The sequence below is a fragment of the Sciurus carolinensis genome, chromosome 12 (genome assembly GCF_902686445.1).
Source record: "Sciurus carolinensis chromosome 12, mSciCar1.2, whole genome shotgun sequence".
Lineage (NCBI taxonomy): Eukaryota > Metazoa > Chordata > Mammalia > Rodentia > Sciuridae > Sciurus > Sciurus carolinensis.
Window position 1 is genome coordinate 19263981 of NC_062224.1, and position 19836 is coordinate 19283816.

The following is a 19836-nucleotide window of genomic DNA, read 5'->3' on the forward strand; positions in this document are numbered from 1 at the left end:
ATCGATCCCCTGGTGTTTACCCCATTTGTCTGCTGTGATGACCTGCAGTCTGCCAGCATATCGACATGTTTTTTGAGTGCAGATTGCTCACTGTCAGGTGCCTATCATCCGCCATTTGCCTGCCTCTCGCCTGTCCATCACCTGCCTTACACCTAGTCATCACCCAACGCACAAGGTTCACCTCCAGATTGTCCGACAACAGTCAGCAAACTGATCACTGACCTCCAGTGGAGTGCCAGCTGCCTGCTGTTGCCTGGAAGTTCAGTTACAGTACGCAGGTTGATTACATGTGGCTGCCACCATTTTGAGACAACAGCCAGGCCCCGTAGGACCCCTGGCTGAACTGACTGAGCCCCGTCTCCAGGATCCCTCAGCCCGACCGATCACTCCCTGCCTCTGGGGCCCTCACATTGACTGCTCCCTGCCACCAGGATCCCCAGACCAACTGATTGCGCCCTCTCACCGGGACCCCAGACTGACTGATTGCACCCGGCCTCCAGGATCCCACAACCACACCAAACACACTGGACCAACCGCATCCCGTCTCCAGGACCTCCAGCTGACCACATCCATCCCTGAGCTGCAGCTCCCCATTTGCCAACACTTTTCGAAGCCAGAGCAGCCATCTTGGACAATCCTGGAAGCCATAGCTCCGATCTTTAGGTGGGGCAAAACCCATCCTGAGACGCCTGCTGGAGGCTTGAAGCTCATTGTCAGGTACCTCTCATGCATCAGGCTACTGAACACTGGGAGGTTTCATTACTATATGACTGTTATACTGTAGATTTTCTTTTTTCTCCTTTTTAAAAAATTTAAGTTTTTATTTCTTTACGTTTCTTGCTCTCTTTTCCTTTTGTTTACCTGTTCCCTCAGAGTCTCTTTCTCCCTTTGTGGCATGCTAATATCCAATTACTTTTGATTACACCCTCACCCTTTCTATTTTCTAGAACTACTGTATATTCTTTTCTTATCCCATTAACAGCCACATTCATCCCTCTACAGCCTCTTTGTCCTCCATTAGAAACTGCAGATCTTATTGCAAACCTGTTTGTTTTACCAAAGATAATATATGAACTCATTCTGTTTATTATGACAATTTTGTTATTGTTCCCATAGGGGCTATTTGGTCTAGGATTGCATAGTGTCTGATTTGGGCACTGCTAATATTGATCTACCCTTAAAGAAAGGGTTTTGGAAACTTATAGGGCCACTATAAGCCTATAGGGGAAATCTGCAATACCCCAGATCTGCACTGATAGAGGGGAAGATACATGAACAACATGAAAAAACAAGGGAAGAAAATGATCCAAACAAATCTAGATTCTATATTAATAGAATCCAATGACAGTATGTTAGAAGAAATGTCAGAGAAGGACTTCAGATTATACATGATTAAGATGATTCATGAAGCAAAGGATAAGAGAGCAAATGCAGGCAATGAATGATAATACCAATAAATTGAAAGAGCACTTGCAGGAAGCAAAAGATCATTTCAACAAAGAGATAGAGATTCTCAAAAAAAACCCAAGTGGAAATCCTTGAAATGAAGAAAACAATAAACCAAATAAAAAACTCAATGGAAAGCATCACCAAAAGACTAGACCACTTGGAAGACAGAACCTCAGACAATGAAGACAAAATATTTCATCTTGAAAATAAAGTTGCCCAAACAGAGAAGATGGTAAGAAATCATGAACAGAATCTCCAAGAAATATGGGACATCATGAAAAGACCAAATTTAAGAATTATTGGGATTGAGGAAGGCACAGAGATACAAACCAAAGGAATGAACAGCCTATTCAATGAAATAATATCAGAAAATTTCCCAAACCTGAAGAATGAAATGGAAAATCAAATACAAGAGGCTTACAGAACACCAAATGCACAGAATCACAACAGATCCACACCAAGGCACATTATAATGAAAATGCCTAACATTCAAAATAAAGATAGGATTTTGAAGGTCGCAAGAGTTAAAGCATCAGATTACATATAGGGGGAGACGAATACGGATAGCAGCCGACTTCTCAACCCAGACTCTAAAAACTAGAAGGGCCTGGAACAACATATTTCAAGCTCTGAAAGAACATGGTTGCCAACCAAGAATCCTATACCCAGCAAAACTAACCTTCAGATTTGAAGATGAAGTAAAATCCTTCCATGATAAACAAAAGTTAAAAGAATTTACAAATAGAAAGCCTGCACTACAGAATGTTCTCAACAAAATATTCCATGAGGAGGAAATAAAAAACAACAATGTACGTCAGCAAAGGGAGGAACTACCTTAGAGAAAAACCACTCAAAGGAGAAACCAAGCCAACTTAAAAACCAAAAATAAGCCAAATGACTGAGAATACAAATCATATCTCAATAATAACCCTGAACATTAATGGCCTAAATTCATCAATCAAAAGACACAGACTGGCAGAATGGATTAAAAAGAAAGACCCAACAATATGTTGCCTGCAAGAGACTCATCTCATAGAAAAAGACATCCACAGACTAAAGGTGAAAGGATGGGAAAAAACCTACCACACACATGGACTCAGTAAAAATGCGGGGCTTTCCATCCTTATATCAGATAAAGTGGACTTCAAGCCAAAGTTAGTCAGAAGGGATAAAGAAGGACATTTCATACTGCTTAAGGGAACCATAAGTCAGGAAGACATAACGATAGTAAATATTTATGCCCCAAACAATGGTGCATCCCTGTACATCAAACAAATCCTTCTCAATTTCAGGAATCACATAGACCACAACACAATAATTCTGGGTGACTTTAATGCACCGCTGTCACCACTAGATAGATCTTCCAAACAAAATCCAACCAAAGAAACAATAGAACTCAATAACACAATCAATAACCTAGACTTAATAGACATATATAGAATATTCCATTCATCAACGAGCAGATTCACTTTCTTCTCAGCAGCACATGGAACCTTCTCGAAATAGACCATATGTTATGCCACAAAGCAGCCCTTAGGAAATGCAAAAAAATAGAGATACTGCCTTGTGTTCTATCAGATCATAATGGACTGAGAATAGAAATCAATGAAAAAATAAAAAACAGAAATTACTCCAACACCTGGAGACTAAATAATATGCTATTGAATGAAACATGGATAACAAAAAACATCAGGGAGGAGATAAAAAAAATTCTTAGAGGTCAATGAGAACGACGATACAACATATCAAAATCTCTGGGACACTATGAAAGTGGTACTAAGAGGAAAATTCATTGCACGGAGCACATTCCAGAAAAGAATGAAAAGTCAACAACTAAATGACCTAACATTACATCTCAAAGTCCTAGAAAAAGAAGAACAGAATAACAGCAAAAGTAGTAGAAGACAGGAAATAATTAAAATCAGAGCTGAAATCAATGAAATGGAAATGAAAGAAACAATTCGAAAAATTGACAAAACATAAAGTTGGTTCTTTGAGAAAGTAAACAAAATAGACAAACCCTTAGCCACACTAACAAAGAGAAGGAGAGAGAAGACTCAAATTACTAAAATACATGATGCAAAAGATTTCATGATAGACACCACTGAGATACATAATATAATGAGAAGATACTTTGAAAATCTGTATTCCAACAAAATAGAATCTACAGAAGACATTGACAAATTTCTAGAGACATATGCTCCTCCCAAACTGAACCAGGAGGACATACACAATTTAAACAGATCAATTTCAAGCAATGAAATAGAAGAAGCCATTAAAAACCTACCATCCAAGAAAAGCCCAGGACCAGATGGATTCTCAGCCGAGTTCTACAAGACCTTCAAAGAAGAACTCATTCCAATCCTTCTCAAAGTATTCCAGGAAATAGAAAAGGAGGGTACCCTACCGAACTCATTCTATGAAGCTAATATCACCCTCATACCCAAACCAGGAAAAGACACATCAAGGAAAAAAAATTTTAGACCAATTTCATCAATATCCTTGATGAATATAGATACAAAGATCCTTAACAAAATATTGGCAAACCGTACCCAAAAACATGTTAAGAAAATCATGCACCACGATCAAGTGGGGTTCATCCCTGGAATGCAAGGATGGTTTAACATTCGTAAATCAATAAACGTAATCCATCATGTCAATAGACTTAAGGATAAGAATCATATGGTTATTTCAATTGACGCAGAAAAAGCGTTCGACAAAATACAACACCCCTTCATGCTTAAAACACTAGAAAAAATAGGGATAGTAGGAACATACCTGAACATTGTAAAGGCTATGTATGATAAGCCCATGGCCAAGTTCATTCTTAAAGGAGAAACACTGAAACCATTCCCTTGAAAAACAGGAACAAGACAGGGATGTCCTCTTTCACCACTTCTATTCAACATTGTCCTCGAAACTCTAGCCAGAGCTATTAGGCAGACTAAAGAAATTAAAGGGATACGAATAGGAAAAGAGGAACTTAAACTGTCACTATTTGCAGATGACATGAGTCTATATTTAGAGGATCCAAAACCTCCTCCAGAAAACTTCTAGACCTCATCAATGAATTCAGCAAAATAGCAGGCTATAAAATCAACACGCATAAATCTAAAGCATTTTTATATGCAAGCGACAAAACAGCTGAAAGGGAAATGAGGAAAACAACCCCATTTGCAATAGCCTCAAAAAAAATAAAATACTTGGGAATCAATCTAACCAAAGAGGTAAAAGATCTCTACAATGAAAACTACAAAACATTGAAGAAAGAAATTGAGGAAGACCTTAGAAGATGGAAAGATCTCCCATGTTCTTGGATAGGCAGTATTAATATTGTCAAAATGGCCATACTACCAAAAGTGCTATACAGATTCAATGCAATTCCAATTAAAATCCCAATGACGTACCTTACAGAAATAAAGCAAGCAATCATGAAATTCATCTGGAAAAATATGAAACCCAGAATAGCTAAAGCAATCCTTAGCAGGAAGAATGAAACAGGGGGTATCACAATACCAGAACTTCAACTATACTACAAAGCAATAGTAACAAAAATGGCATGGTATTGGCACCAAAATAGACAGGTAGATCAATGGTACAGAATAGAAGACACGGACACAAACACAAATAAATACAATTTTCTCATACTAGACAAAGGTGCCAAAAATATGCAATGGAGAAAAGATAGCCTCTTCAACAAATGGTGCTGGGAAAACTGGAAACCCATATGCAACAGAATGAAACTAAACCCCTATCTCTCACCCTGCACAAAAATCAACTCACAATGGATCAAGGACCTTGAAATCAGACCAGAGACCCTGCATCTTATAGAAGAAAAAGTAGGTCCAAATCTTCAACTTGTTGGTTTAGGATCAGACTTCCTTAACAGGACTCCCTTAGCACAAGAAATAAAAGCAAGAATCAATAACTGGGATAGATTCAAACTAAATAGCTTTCTCTCAGCAAAGAAAACTATCAGCCATGTGAAGAGAGAGCCTACGGAGTGGGAGAAAATCTTTGCCACTCATACTTCAGATAAAGCACTAATTTCCAGAACATATAAAGAACTCAAAAAACTCTACACCAAGAATACAAATAACCCAATCAACAAATGACCTAAGGATATGAACAGACGCTTCACAGAAGAAGATCTACAAGCAATCAACAAACATATGAAAAATGTTCACCATCTTTAGTAATAAGAGAAATGCAAATCAAAACTACCCTAAGATTCCATCTCACCCCAATTAGAATGGTGATTATCAAGAATACAAGCAACAATAGGTGTTGGAGATGATGTGGGGAAAAAGGTACACTCATACATTGCTGTATATAATTGAAATGATACAAGAAGCAAACGATGAGATAAAAGAGCCAATGCAGGAAGCAAAAGATCATTTCAATAAAGAGATAGAGATTTTGAAAAAAAAATAAATCCTTGAAATGAAGGAAACAATAAACCGAATTAAAAACTCAATAGAAAGCATAACCAACAGACTAGGTCACTTGGAAGGCAGAACTTCAGACAATGAAGACAAGATATTTAATCTTAAAAACATATTTGACTAAACAGAGAAGATGGTAAGAAATCATGAACAGAACCTCCAAGAAATATGGGATATCATGAAAAGACCAAATTTAAAAATTATTGGGATTGAGGAAGGCACAGAGAAACAAACCAAAGGAATGAATAATCTATTCAAAGAAATAATATGAAAAAATTACCCAAATCTGAAGAATGAAATGGAAAATCAAATACAAGAGGCTTACAAGACACCAAATGTACAAAATTACAACAGAACCACACCAAGGCACATTATAATGAAAATACCTAACATATAAAATAAGGATAGAATTGTAAAGGCTGAGAGAGAAAAGCATCAGATTACATATACAAGGAAACCAATATGGGTATCAGCAGATTTCTCAGCCCAGACCATAAAAGCTAGAAGTGCCTGGAACAACATATTTCAAGCTCTAAAAGAACATGGTTGCTGACCAAGAATCCTACCCTGGCAAAACTAATCTTCAGATTTGAAGAAGAAATAAAATCTTTCCATGAAAAACACCATAAAGAGTTAAAAGAATTTACAAACATAAAGTCTGCACTAAAGAACATTCTCAGCAAAATATTCCATGAGAAAGAAATGAAAAACAACAATGTAAGTCAGCAAAGGGAGGAACTACCCTAAAGGAATAGGTAATTAATGGAGAAATAGGCAAATCAAGTTGAAAAACAAAAATAAACCAACATGACCAGGAATACAAGTCATATCTCAATAATAACCTGAATGTTAATGGCCTAAACTCATCAATCAAAAGACATAGACTGGCAGATTGGATTAGAAAGAAAGACCCAACAATATACTGCCTTCAAGAGACTCATCTCATAGAAAAAGATACCCACAGACTAAAGGTGAAAGGATGAGAAAAAAACCTACCACACACAAAGACTCAGTAAAACAAATAACCCAATCAACAAATGGGCTAATGATATGAACAGACAATTCACAGAACATCTACAAGCAATCAACAAACATATGAAAAATGTTCACCATCTTTAGTAATAAGAGAAATGCAATTCAAAACTGCCCTAAGATTCCATCTCACCCCAATTAGAATGGTGATTATCAAGAATACAAGCAACAATAGGTGTTGGAGAGGATGTGGGGAAAAAGGTACACTCGTACATTGCTGGTGGGGCTGCAAATTGGTGCAGCCACTCTGGAAAGCAGTGTGGAGATTCCTTAGAAAACATGGAATGGACCTACCATTTGACCCAGCTATCCCACTCCTCGGCCTATACCCAAAGGACTTGAAATCAGCATACTACAGAGATACAGCCACATCAATGTTCATAGCTGCTCAATTCACAATAGCCAGATTGTGGAACCAATCTAGATGTCCTTCAGTTGATGAATGGATAAAGAAACTGTGGTATATATATACAATGGATTACTACTCAGCCATAAAGAATAATAAAATTATGGCATTTGCAGGCAAATGGATGAAATTGGAGAATACCATGTAAAGTGAGATAAGCCAATCTCAAAAATCCAAAAGACAAATGATCTCACTGATAAGTGGATGATGACACATAATGGGGGGGGGGTGGGAGGGGGGCAAGAATGGAGGAAGGAGGGACTGTGTAGAGGGAAAAGAGGGGTGGGACGGGGGGGGAGGAAAAAATAATGGAATGAATCAAACATCATTACCCTATGTAAATGTATGATTATGCAAATGGTATGCTGTTACTCCATGTACAAACAGAAACAACATGTATCCCATTTGTTTACAATAAAAATAAATTTTAAAAAAAAAGACTCAGTAAAAAAAAAAAAAGAAAAGAAAGAAAGCAGGGTTTCCATCCTTTTATCAGATAAAGTGAACTTCATACCAAAGTTAATCAGAAGGGATAAAGAAGGACATGGCGTACTGCTTAAGACAACCATAAATTAGTAAGACTTAATGATCATAAATATTTATGCCCCAAACAATGGCACACCCATGTATGTCAAACAAATCCTTCTCAATTCCAGGAACCAAATAGACCATAACACAATAATACTAAGTGACTTTAACACACCTCTCACCATTGGACAGATCTTTCAAACAAAAAATTGAACAAAGAAACCATAGAACTCAATAACACAATAATTTAGACTTAACAGACATATATAGAATATTCTATCCATCAATGAGCAAATACACTTTCTTCTCAGCAGCACATGTATCCTTCTCGAAAATAAACCATATATTATGCCACAAAGCTACTCTTAGTAAATACAAAAAAATAGAGATACTGCCTTGTATTCTATCAGATCATAATGGAATGAAATTAGAAATCAATGATAAAATAAAAAACAGAAACTACTCCAACACCTGCAGACTAAACAATATGCTCTTGAATGATACATAGATAGCAGAAGACATCAGGGAGGAGATAAAAAGAAATTCTTAGAGGTCAATGAGAACAACCATGCAACATATCAAAATCTCTGGGACACTGTGAAAGCAGTACTAAAAGGAAAGTTCGTTGTATAGAGCACATTCAATAAAAGAAGAAAAAGTCAATAAATAAACATACTAATATTACATCTCAAAGCCCTAGAAAAAAAGAACAGGTCAACACCAAAAATAGCAGAAGACAGGAAGTAACTAAAATCAGAGCTGAAATCAATGAAATTGAAACAAAAGAAACAATTCAAATAAGTGACAAAACAAAAAGTTGATTATTTGAAAAAATAAACAAAATGGAAAAATCCTTAGCTACATTAACAAAGAGAAGGAAAGAGAAAACCCAAATTACTAAAATTTGTGATGCAAAAGAAAATATTACAACAGACACTATTGAAATACAAGACAAAATTAGAAGCTATTTTGAAAATCTATACTCCAACAAAACAGAAAATCTCAAAGACATTGACAGGTTTCTAGAGACATATGATCCATCCAAACTGAATCTGGAAGACATACACAATTTAAACAGATCAATTTCAAGCAATGAAAATGAAGAAGCCATCAAAAGCCTACCAACCAAAAAAAGCCCAGGACCAGATGGATTCTCTGTCAAGTTCTACAAGACCTTCAAAGAAGAACTCATTCCAATACTCCTCAAAGTATTCCATGAAATAGAAAAGGAGGGAACCCTTCCAAATTCATTCTATGAAGCTAATATCACTCTGATACCAAAACCAGACAAAGACACATCAAGGAAAGAAAACTTCAGAACAATATGCCTAATGAACACAGAAGTGAAAATTCTTAACAAAATTTTAGTAAGTCACATACAAAAGCACATTAAAAAGATAGTACACCATGATCAAGTGGGTCTCCTCCCAGGGATGCAAGTTTGGTTCAACATTCGGAAACCAATAAATGTAATTCACCACATCAACAGACTTAGAGTTAAGAATCATATGATTATTACAATGATGGAGAAAAAACATTTGATAATATATAGCACCACTTCATGCTCAAAACACTAGAAAAAATAGGGATAGTAGGAACATACCTCAACATTGTAAAGGCCATTTATGCTAAGCCCACAGCCAACATCATTCTAAATGGAGAAAAACTGAAAGCATTCCCCCTAAAAACTGGAACAAGGCAGGGATGCTCTCTTTCACCACTTATATTCAACATTGTCCTTGAAACTCTAGCCAAAGCAATTAGATCAAGGAAATTTAAGGGATACTACTAGGAAAAGAAGAACTCAAACTATCACTAATTGCCAATGACATGATTCTATATCTAGAGGATCCAAAAAATTCCACCAGAAAACTTCTACAACTCATAAATGAATTCAGCAAAGTTGCAGGATATAAAATCAACAAGCATAAATCTAATGCATTTTTATTCATAAGTGATGAATCCTCTGAAAGAGAATTTAGGAAAACTACCCCATTCACAATAGCCTCAAAAAAAAACAACAAAAAAAAAAAACTTGGGAATCAATCTAACAAAAGAGGTGAAAGACCTCTACAATGAGAACTACTGAACACTAAAAAAAGAAATTAAAGAAAACATTAGAAGATGGAAAGATCTCCCATGTTCTTGGATAGGAAGAATTAATATTGTCAAAATGGCCATACTACCAAAGGCACCATAGAAATTCTATGCAATTCCAATTAAAATCCCAATGATGTACCTCATAGAAGTAGAGAAAGCAATTGTGAAATTCATTTGGAAAAATAAGAGACCCAGAATAGCTAAAGCAATCCTTAGGAGGAAGAGTGAAGCAGGTGGTATCACAATACCAGAACGTCAACTATAATACAGAGCAATAGTAACAAAAACGGCATGGTATTGGCACCAAAATAGACAGGTAGATCAATGGTACAGAATAGAGGATACAGAGACAAACCCACATAAACAGTTATTTTATACTAGACAAAGGTGCCAAAAACATACAATGGAAAAAAGAGCGCCTGTTCAACAAACAGTGCTAGGAAAACTGAAAATCCATATACGACAAAATGAAACTAAACCCCTATCTCTCACCTTGCACAAAACTCAACTCAAAATGAATCAAGGACATAGGAATTAGACCAGAGACCCTGCACCTAATAGAAGAAAAAATAGGTCCAAATCTTCATCATGTCGACTTAGGACCAGACTTCCTTAACAATACTCCCAAAGCACAAGAAATAAAAGAAGGAATTAATATATGGGGTAGATTCAAACCAAAAAGCTTATTCCCTGCAAAGAAAACAATCAACAATGTGAAGAGAACGCCTATAGAGTGGGAGAAAATCTTACCACATGCACTTCAGATAGAGCACCAATCTCCAGAATTTATAAAGAATTCATAAAACTTTACACCAAGATTACAAATAACCCAGTCAATAAGTGGGCTAAGGAAATGAGCAGACACTTCACAGAAGATCTGCAAGCATCAACACAGATATATGAAAAAATGTTCAACATCTCTAGTAATAAGAAAAATGTAAATGAAAACTACCCTAAGATTTCATCTCACCCCAATTAGAATGTCTATTATCAAGACTACAAGCAACAATAGGTGTTGGAGAGGATGTGGTGAAAAAGGCACGCTCATACATTGCTGGTGGGGTTGCAAATTAGTGCAGCCACTCTGGAAAGCAGTGTGGAAATTCCTCAGAAAACTTGGAATGGAACCACCATTTGACCCAGCTATCCCACTCCTTGGCCTATACCCAAAGGACTTAAAATCAGCATACTACAGTGATGCAGCCACATCAATGTTCATAGCTGCTCAATTCACAATAACCAGACTGTGGAACCAACCTAGATGCTCAAGTTATTCAAGTTCTGGAAGTTCTGTGAATCATCAACACCAAAAGTGAGCAGGCACCAATCAGACCTCTGTAAAATGGTGTCCTCAAGCTTCAGAATCACTCTAAACCAACTGTGTCCCAAAACTATATGGTACCAAAATGTCCATCCACTTCCAACCCTTTGCTTAAAAATTCCACAGCTATTGTATGGAAGAGCTGGACATCAAACTTATTATTTACATATCTGTTCATAAGGGAACTCTTCCCAACTCCACCATCTCCCAGGAGAATTATTTTAAAAAGTGATGGTTTTCCTGTAAATCTTACAAGTCTTGACTTCAGAACCCCTCGTACTTCAGTTCAAGAATCCTTACCTTGTGGCCACATGGAGGACACCCCAGGAGCTCGGGGCAGCTCCCCTGGGTGCAAGGAGTGCAGAAAGAGGGGCGGGGTCTGGACGGGCAAGAGGCGGCAGCAGAGACACTACCTGACTCCAGTTCCAGCTGCTCGGTCTATTGTTTAGTTTCTACTATTTTAATTTTACCAATTTCTGAAGTATGACCTGACAACTTAATACATGCATATAGTGTGTAAAATCCAAATCAGAGCAGTTCAAATTTCCATCCATTTAAAATTTAAAGAAGTTTTTGATCAGTCTGAATTATTTCTATGTATTCCCTAGGCGCATGTGCTATTTGAAGACACATCTGCAGGCTGTACTGATGGAATTTAATCTCCATTGACACCTCCTTACCATTATTTTGTTTTGGAGTCATTGAGTCTTGGGTTCCAGTGTTCATAGTGTTGCAGTGTTTGTAACTCCATTCACTGTTTCCATCTTTTCTGTTTAATTCTTTGGAATGGACCTGATGCCCTTGTGCAGGATTAGCAAGTGACCACTAGCTACACCTCAGCCCTGTAACTCCTCTTGGAATAGTAACTTATCGGCCATGTTTATACTTATCCAAATAAGTATTGACTTATTTGGAATCCAAAGCTCATTAGATTGCCTCCACCACACTCCCTCCCATGTGTCGCCCTCTTCCCTCCATCCTTTCTCAGACCACCTGTGCCATGTCTCACTCTTATTTAGGTGATTGATTGCCCTCAGACGTGAGAATCCACTTTGGGCACTTCCTCCATCCTCACGTGGATGCCCCCTGATGTTCATTCTGGGATTCCACATTCCATAGCATCTTCTCAGGTGAACTCCATGCTGCGGTTTGCCTCCCACTTTTAGGTACTCCTCATTTCATCCAGGATCACACACCTCACTCTGACCTATGATAGCTTCCTCTCTGTGTTTCCATACTTTGTCCACTTTATTTTGATTTATATGTTCAGGAAGGAAAAAAAAAGGAAAGGGCTCCATACATTTATTGTAGCCAACATGTCAAGTCCTTAATAGAAAGGATTTTGATTGGGATAACACTGAATCTATAAAAAAATTTAGGGAAAAGACATAATATTGATTTTCCCAAAACTATTATGTTTTAATAGTTAATCTCATAATCTCTCAAATGTTAAAATTTTTTCTTTATGTTTTACTTTTTTTTTTTTAGATTTATTCTCAGGTCCTTTAATCCTATAAGAAATGTTATCATTTTATACATTTTCAATTTTTTGCTTATGGAAATGAAATTGCCATTTTTGTATTCATGCTCTAGCTGAGATCTCGATGTCCTTCATAGACCAAGTGCTATAGGTTTGTTCCTCCAGTTCTTAGTATTTGAATGTGATGGAAACCACAAAGAGATGCAGCTGGGTTGGAAGTTTTAGGTCAGAGGGGTTGCTCCCTTCGAGAGGTTTGTGGGACACAGGTTCACCCTCAAGCTCTTTCACTTCCTGGCCGTCAGAAATTGAGCAACGGACTCCACTATGGAATCCTTGGTATGATTTACTGCCTCAACACAGGCCTGAAAGCAACTGGGCCCACCATGGACAGAAAGCTGCAAATCTGTAAAACAAAGCAAACCATTTGTCTTTTAAAGTTGTCTCAAGTACTTTGTTACAGTCATGGAAAGCTAAAGACTACAATGAACTTTGATGAAGTTCTCTTACTAAACTCTTTTTCTTATTTGAATACTTTCTTAGTAAGTTTTTGTGGGTTTTCTACATAGAAGCACCACCTTTAAATAGTGTCACTTTTGTTTTCTATGTCCTAGGGCTTTAATTATTTTCCTTTACCTGCTGAAGAAGGACGTAGGATAAACTGGAGATAATAAGGGTGAATGTTTTGTTGAAATTTCAAATGAAACAATATTTTGCACTATGTAGATGGTAAGGTTTTATTTTTCTGGTAGATATAATTTATTACTATATAAGTTTTACTCTGATGCAAATCAGAATATGAAAACAATCTAGAAGATACAACATGTACTAAGTCATAGCTTCTGTGGGTCAGGAGTGGGCAGGGCTTGGCTGAGTCCTTTGCTCAGGGTCTTCCTAGGCTGTAATCAAAGCATCATCTAGGCTGCATTTTCATTTGGAGACTTGACTCAGAAGAATCTATCGCCTAGTTCATTCAGTGTGTTACTGCAAACTTGCAACGCTGGTTTCTCTTACTTTTTCTTCTGCCTACCTTTTGAAATGATCAATAAATGGGTGAGCAACCTGTGAGTCTTGGGCTAGCTGGTTTTTTGTTAGCTCTTGTTGCAGGCCCATTGTGGGCCTGCTCCTACTCCTACCTTTTCCAATAAAAATATCAAGGATAGTGCTCTTGGAATCCCTTACTGAACCAAGTAACTAAAAGGAGTTTCTACATACACTTCTGCTTTATACCAGTGTCAATGGCATATGAAATCAACAGATTTTTGCTTTTTTAAGTAATAAGAACTGAAAGACACAAATTGTGGATTGAGATAGTAAAAGCAAAGCAAAACTATCATCTACATTTTAAAAGCAGAAGATGTCAAAGAATAGAGGGACACAAGGGCACATGTGTCATTTTAACACGGGGCAGGAAACCCTGAAAAGGCTTTATCTGTTTATGATTACTTCCTTTTAACACCTATTTTAGAGGTCACAAACTTTGGTTAGCTAAACAGTATAAGGCCATGAGCTTTTCTATTCAGTAATGCTCTGCTAAAGTGCTTGTTGTGATTGACATTTGTTCAAGGAGTTTTTTATGTGCTGGGAGGTCACTTTTGTCAACTCCTAATAGGGGAATTTACTCACACTTCATTTGAACCTACACCATTTTCCAATGAATGAGTGACTTTGTGATTTCAGAGGGTGCACAGCTTCACTTTCAGTGGACCCCCAACTCCCGCCACCATTTTTCCTAATATGTGTAGTGTGACGCACCATGATGTTTATGAACTCACGGGTGGACCATGAAGATGCTGTCCTTTCATTGTTTCCAATCACCATCCCCCACACTTCTGATGCTCTATATTTCTCACCCCATGAGCACCCTTAAACCCTGCCTTTGGAAGACCGATTTGAAGCCTAAGACTCACCCTCCTCTAATCTGGCTGCCTGGTTAATAAAACTTTCTTTTGCAAAACCCATCACATCAGGGATTGGCATATTGGGCCATGTCTAAAGAGCCTGGTTCATTAACAGAGATGGAGATTGGAGGTCAGAATTTGAAATCAGTCTTGTGTACATAAAGCAGAGAGATGTACAAAATATTAACAATTTGGAAGACATCCCTATTATCTAGGTAATGACTGGAAAATTTGACTAAATTTAACCGAGGGAAAATATAACTGTTTTGTTTTCTTTTTAGTGATATCCCTCAATACAAATAATCCTATTACCTATTTTTTCCATCTGCATCACATACCATTCTTTGCTATGAAATATTTCTGCTGAAATCTCTACTGTCTGTTTTGTGCCTCGTTAAGTGCTAGCTAGAAATTGTCAACTCTTTCTTGTTTTTACAAAGCTGTAGCTTAAGAACATTTTTCACTCTAGTTATAAAATGAATATGCAAATATGAAAACAATCTCTTACACGGTTCATGGAAAAAAACATACCAACACAATGAATAAAGAAAACCCCAGCTCTAAGTATATCAAGCAGTGAGTAGAATTTATACAAAGCTTTTCTGGAAACAAACTAGGTTTGTCCATTTAGAGATGGAAATTAACCTAGAGAGATGAGAAAAACTTGATGATACAGTAAACTGAATTCTTTGAATCCAATTTCAATGAAAATCACATTGAGAGTTCTTTTTTTAATTTATTTTTATTGTAAACAAATGGGATACATCTTGTTTCTCTGTACATGAAGTAGAGGCATACCATTTGTGTAATCATACATTTACCTAGGGTAACAGTTTTTGATTCATTCGTTATTTTTTTTTCTTCCCCCCACCCCTCCCACCCTTCTTTTCCCTCTATACAGTCCCTCCTTCCTCCATTCTTACCCACCTCCCACGCCCCATTATGTGTCATCATCCGCTTATCAGTGAGATCATTCGTCCTTTGGTTTTTTTAAGATTGACTTATCTCACTTAGTATGATATTCTCCAATTTCATCCATTTGCCTGCAAATGCCATAATTTTATTATTTTTTATGGCTGAGTAATATTCCATTGTATATATATACTACTGTTTCTTTATCCATTCATCAATTGAGGGACATCTAGTTTGGTTCCACAATCTGGTTATTGTGAATTGAGCAGCTATGAACATTGTTGTGGCTGTATCTTTGTAGTATGCTGATTTTAAGTCCTTTGGGTATAGACAAGGAGTGGGATAGCTGGGTCAAATGGTGATTCCATTCCATGTTTTCTAAGGAATCTCCTATCGCGCTCCCCGCCCGCAGAGAGACACAACACCTGGTTCTTTACAGCCCTTTCATTGCGCGCACCCCTTTCCTCTCAGTTCTTTCTTTGTTCTCCCTTTGAGGAACTTACACTCCAATATATACAGTACTTGTAACCAATCAGCCTTTGAGCACGAGGGGAGAGCATGCACAGATACAGGCAGCAAAGGCAGGCATACAGTGGACCTGCACTGTCCATCAGGGAGCTCAGCCAATCCCTCGAACTTCCTCAATACAATGTCAGTTGTTTGTGCAAAAGTTAACTGCTCTGGCTCACTGCCAGGCGCCATCTTAGCCTTGCCACACCTAGGGCCAGGGGTTCGGCCGAAACCCCGACAATCTCCATACTGCTTTCCAGAGTGGCTGCACTAATTTGCAGCCCCGCCAGCAATGTATGAGTGTACCTTTTCCCCACATCCTCGCCAACACCTATTGTTGCTTGTATTCTTTTTTTTTTTTTGGGGGGGGGTGCTGGGTATCGAACCCAGGGCCTTGTGATTACAAGGCAAGCACTCTACTGACTGAGCTATCTCCCCAGCCCCTGCTTGTATTCTTGATAATCGCCATTCTAATTGGGGTGAGATGGAATCTTATGGTAGTTTTCATTTGCATTTTTCTTATTACTAGAGATGTTGAACATTTTTTCATATATCTGTTGATTGCTTGTATATCTTCTTCTGTGAAGTGTTTGTTCATTTCCTTAGCCCATTTGTTGATTGGGTTATTTGTATTCTTGGTGTAGAGTTTTTTGAGTTCTTTATATATTCTGGAAATTAGTGCCCTATCTGAAGTATGCGTGGCAAAGATTTTCTCCCACTCTGTAGTTTCTCTCTTCACATTACTGATAGTTTCCTTTGCTGAGAGAAAGCTATTTAGTTTGAATCTATCCCAGTTATTGATTCTTGCTTTTATTTCTTGTGCTATGGGAGTCCTGTTAAGGAAGTCTGATCCTAAGCCGGCATGTTGAAGATTTGGACCTACTTTTTCTTCTATAAGATGCAGGGTCATTTTGAGAGTTCTTTTAGGAATCACATACTGAATAGATCTTCCTATCAATCAATGCAGAGGCAAACATAGCCAAGCAACAGTGGGAAAGAAGAATGAGAAGGGGCTCCTTGCCATGCTCAGAGTAGTCAAGGTAGGCCAGGGCTCTGCAAGCAGCACCCGAATGAGTGGAACAGAAGGGAAAACTCGGCTGCAGGAAAAATGTACTTAAGAATTTAAACATAAGATAAAGTGATGTGTTATTTTCTAATTTTTTTTGAGAGCTGAAATTAACACTGTTTTTAAATGGCTATTGGAAAGTGTTTTTAAAAGTATAATGGGCTGTGAAGCAGTTTTGGTTTTCTTAGTGGTATATACCAAAGTGTCACCAACAGCCAAGTAGTTCTGAGGGCATATGCAGGTCTTTTAACACTGAGGCAGATCAAGGAGGAGTTCTCAGTTGCTGCCTGACTTCTTTCCACATATTTTTGGTAAGGACCACTCTCTCCTGGCCTTGTTTGCAATGACCTTTAAAAACATAGGTACATTTTAGGACTGGGGAGATAGCTTAGTCGGTAGAGTGCTTGCCTTGCAAGCACAAGGTCCTGGGTTCGATCCCCAGCACTGCACAAAACAAACAAACCAAAACAAACAAACAAAAAAAACATAGGTACATTTTAATAACTAGTGAAATCTAATGACCACAAGGAAATTCCTGGGTCAATGATATAATCATTAAAATACTGAAGTTTTCAACACAACTTGTGCAGATCAATTAAATATTCATGGTAATGCTTAGCATCACCAGCAGTAGCAAATCCTTAGGACTATATAATTTTACACATGGGTCTCATACAAGGGGGAAGGGGAGCACCTGAACCATCCCACTTGGAAATAAGTCCATTTAAAACCCAGGACTGGCTAGCTTTGACAGTCGTGCAGCAAGCCCAGCAGTTTCCCTTGCTCATGTCCCCTGGTATCAGCTCTCCTTCTGTGCAGATTCAGGAGTTAGCTCTACAGTGAGCAACGTGGACTCCAGAGCATGTGCCCAAACTTGGAAACTCCAGATCAGGACAACAACATTTTGTTCAAACAACTTGGGACATGCGTGCCACTCATTGCAGCCAAGTAGTTTGGGCAAAGCCTGCCCCTAGTGTGGCAAAGTGGGCCTGCAAGCATAACTGGCCCCTTATCAATTAGGCCCACTCTACTGTTTCACCCGATAGCAGGGATGGCCCAGGGAAGGCAGTGCGTGGAGTACCTTCCACACAGGGGAGCGTGGTATCATTAAACATCGCCAGGCCTAACATTCAGAGAGTTTTTACTCTCTGCTGGAGCTGCCAGGGCATTCTAAGGGCACACTTGGTCAGGAATGGCTACCAATCAGTTTCCATCCCATACTTGTGAATATGTCGTTATAACAGACAATCCTGGAAGCTTTATTTGGAGGAATATCCTTTGGGAACTGGGATGGCGAAGTTAGGATGGCAGAGAACACATTTTACTAATGTGCCCTGGATAATGGCCAGGGAGACAGATTTACACATTCACGGTACAATTCTGGAACTGTGATAACACTTAGAAACTTGCTTTAAAATGCAGCCATTTCAGTGGGGTGAGTCGGTATTTTCCAGTACAATCATTCAGAGTCAAGCATGAAAGTTCTGATCTGATTCACTGTGAGAAGCTATTTTTCCAGACTTGGAATATTTGGTACAAACATGCACACCTTCTTGGTGTCACTGTTGGCTACTTTTATGCTTTGTTTAAATCTGTCTCCAAGGGCTGGGGAAATAGCTCAGCTGGTAGAGTGCTTGCCTTGCAAGAACAAGACCCTGAGTTTGATCCCCAGTACAGAAAAAAAAATCTGTCTCCAAATTGCAGAATAGTCAGGAGATGCATTTACAAACAACCTATTTACTAATACTTTATAAAAATGCAAAACATTTAGATTGTGAAAACATTTATATTATGTGAAATATTTATTTTTTCTTTAGGGAAAAAAAAAAAAAAAAAAAAAAAAAAAGATGGATCCCAAACACGGCGGCTCCGCCGGGCGGAATGTTCTCCGGGCAGCTTCTGAGGCCGCCACCACCCCTGCCGGGACTCCCGGGCCAGGCTTCCCTTCTCCAGGCAGCGCCTGGCATGCCGAGAACTTCTAGCAGCACCTTGGTAATGAGTTGGAGTAATCAATGAGTCTTGCCTCGCTTCTCTCATGAGTCAGGATTATGTCAATGGCACCGATCAGGAATAAATTCGAACTGGTGTTGATCAATGTATCCAGAAGTTTCTAGATATTGCAAGACCAACAGAACGCTTTTTTCCTACAGAAAAGATTGCAGTCATCTGTCCAGAAACCTGAGCAAGTTATCAAAGAGGACGGCTCCGAACTAAGGAATGAATTGCAGAGGAAAGACAGCGCTGGTGCAGAAGCATTGGACAAAACAGGTGCCGGAGGACATCAATGTGCAGCACAAAAAGCCAGCGAAGTCCCTCAGGGCTCCTTGGCCTACCTGCAGCAGCCTTCTGCCAATATCCCTGCGCCTCTGAAGCAGACCTGAGAGGGTCTGGCCTACAAGGTAGCCTGTTGCAGACAGTTTCTCCAAACCTCTCTCTGTGGGCGTGGCATTTTAGAAAAATTATTTGCCTGGGAATGAGTTGGTGTTAATTTTGTTTCCACCTAAAAATGTCCCCAATTTTTATGAGCTCTTAATTACTTAATTAGTTTATAAAATGCTTATGGCTTGGTGAACCAAGTGAGGTTCGGTTTTGTTTGTAGCAAAGTTTAGACTTAGTTTGATGACACAGATTCTTTCTTGGTTTTTGCTTGTTTTTAAAATTTTTATATGACTTTTATGTAGTTTTTTTC

At 38.3% G+C, this 19836-nt stretch overlaps 1 protein-coding gene across 1 annotated transcript; it reads left to right on the plus strand.

The window, feature by feature from the left end:
* Window positions 1–19028: 19028 nt before the first annotated feature.
* LOC124961982 (mediator of RNA polymerase II transcription subunit 28-like) lies at window positions 19029–19528 on the plus strand. The gene is made up of 2 exons (XM_047521052.1): window positions 19029–19139; window positions 19298–19528. Exons 1-2 carry the CDS (start codon window positions 19029–19031, stop codon window positions 19526–19528), a joined length of 342 nt encoding a protein of 113 aa, XP_047377008.1.
* Window positions 19529–19836: the final 308 nt, after the last annotated feature.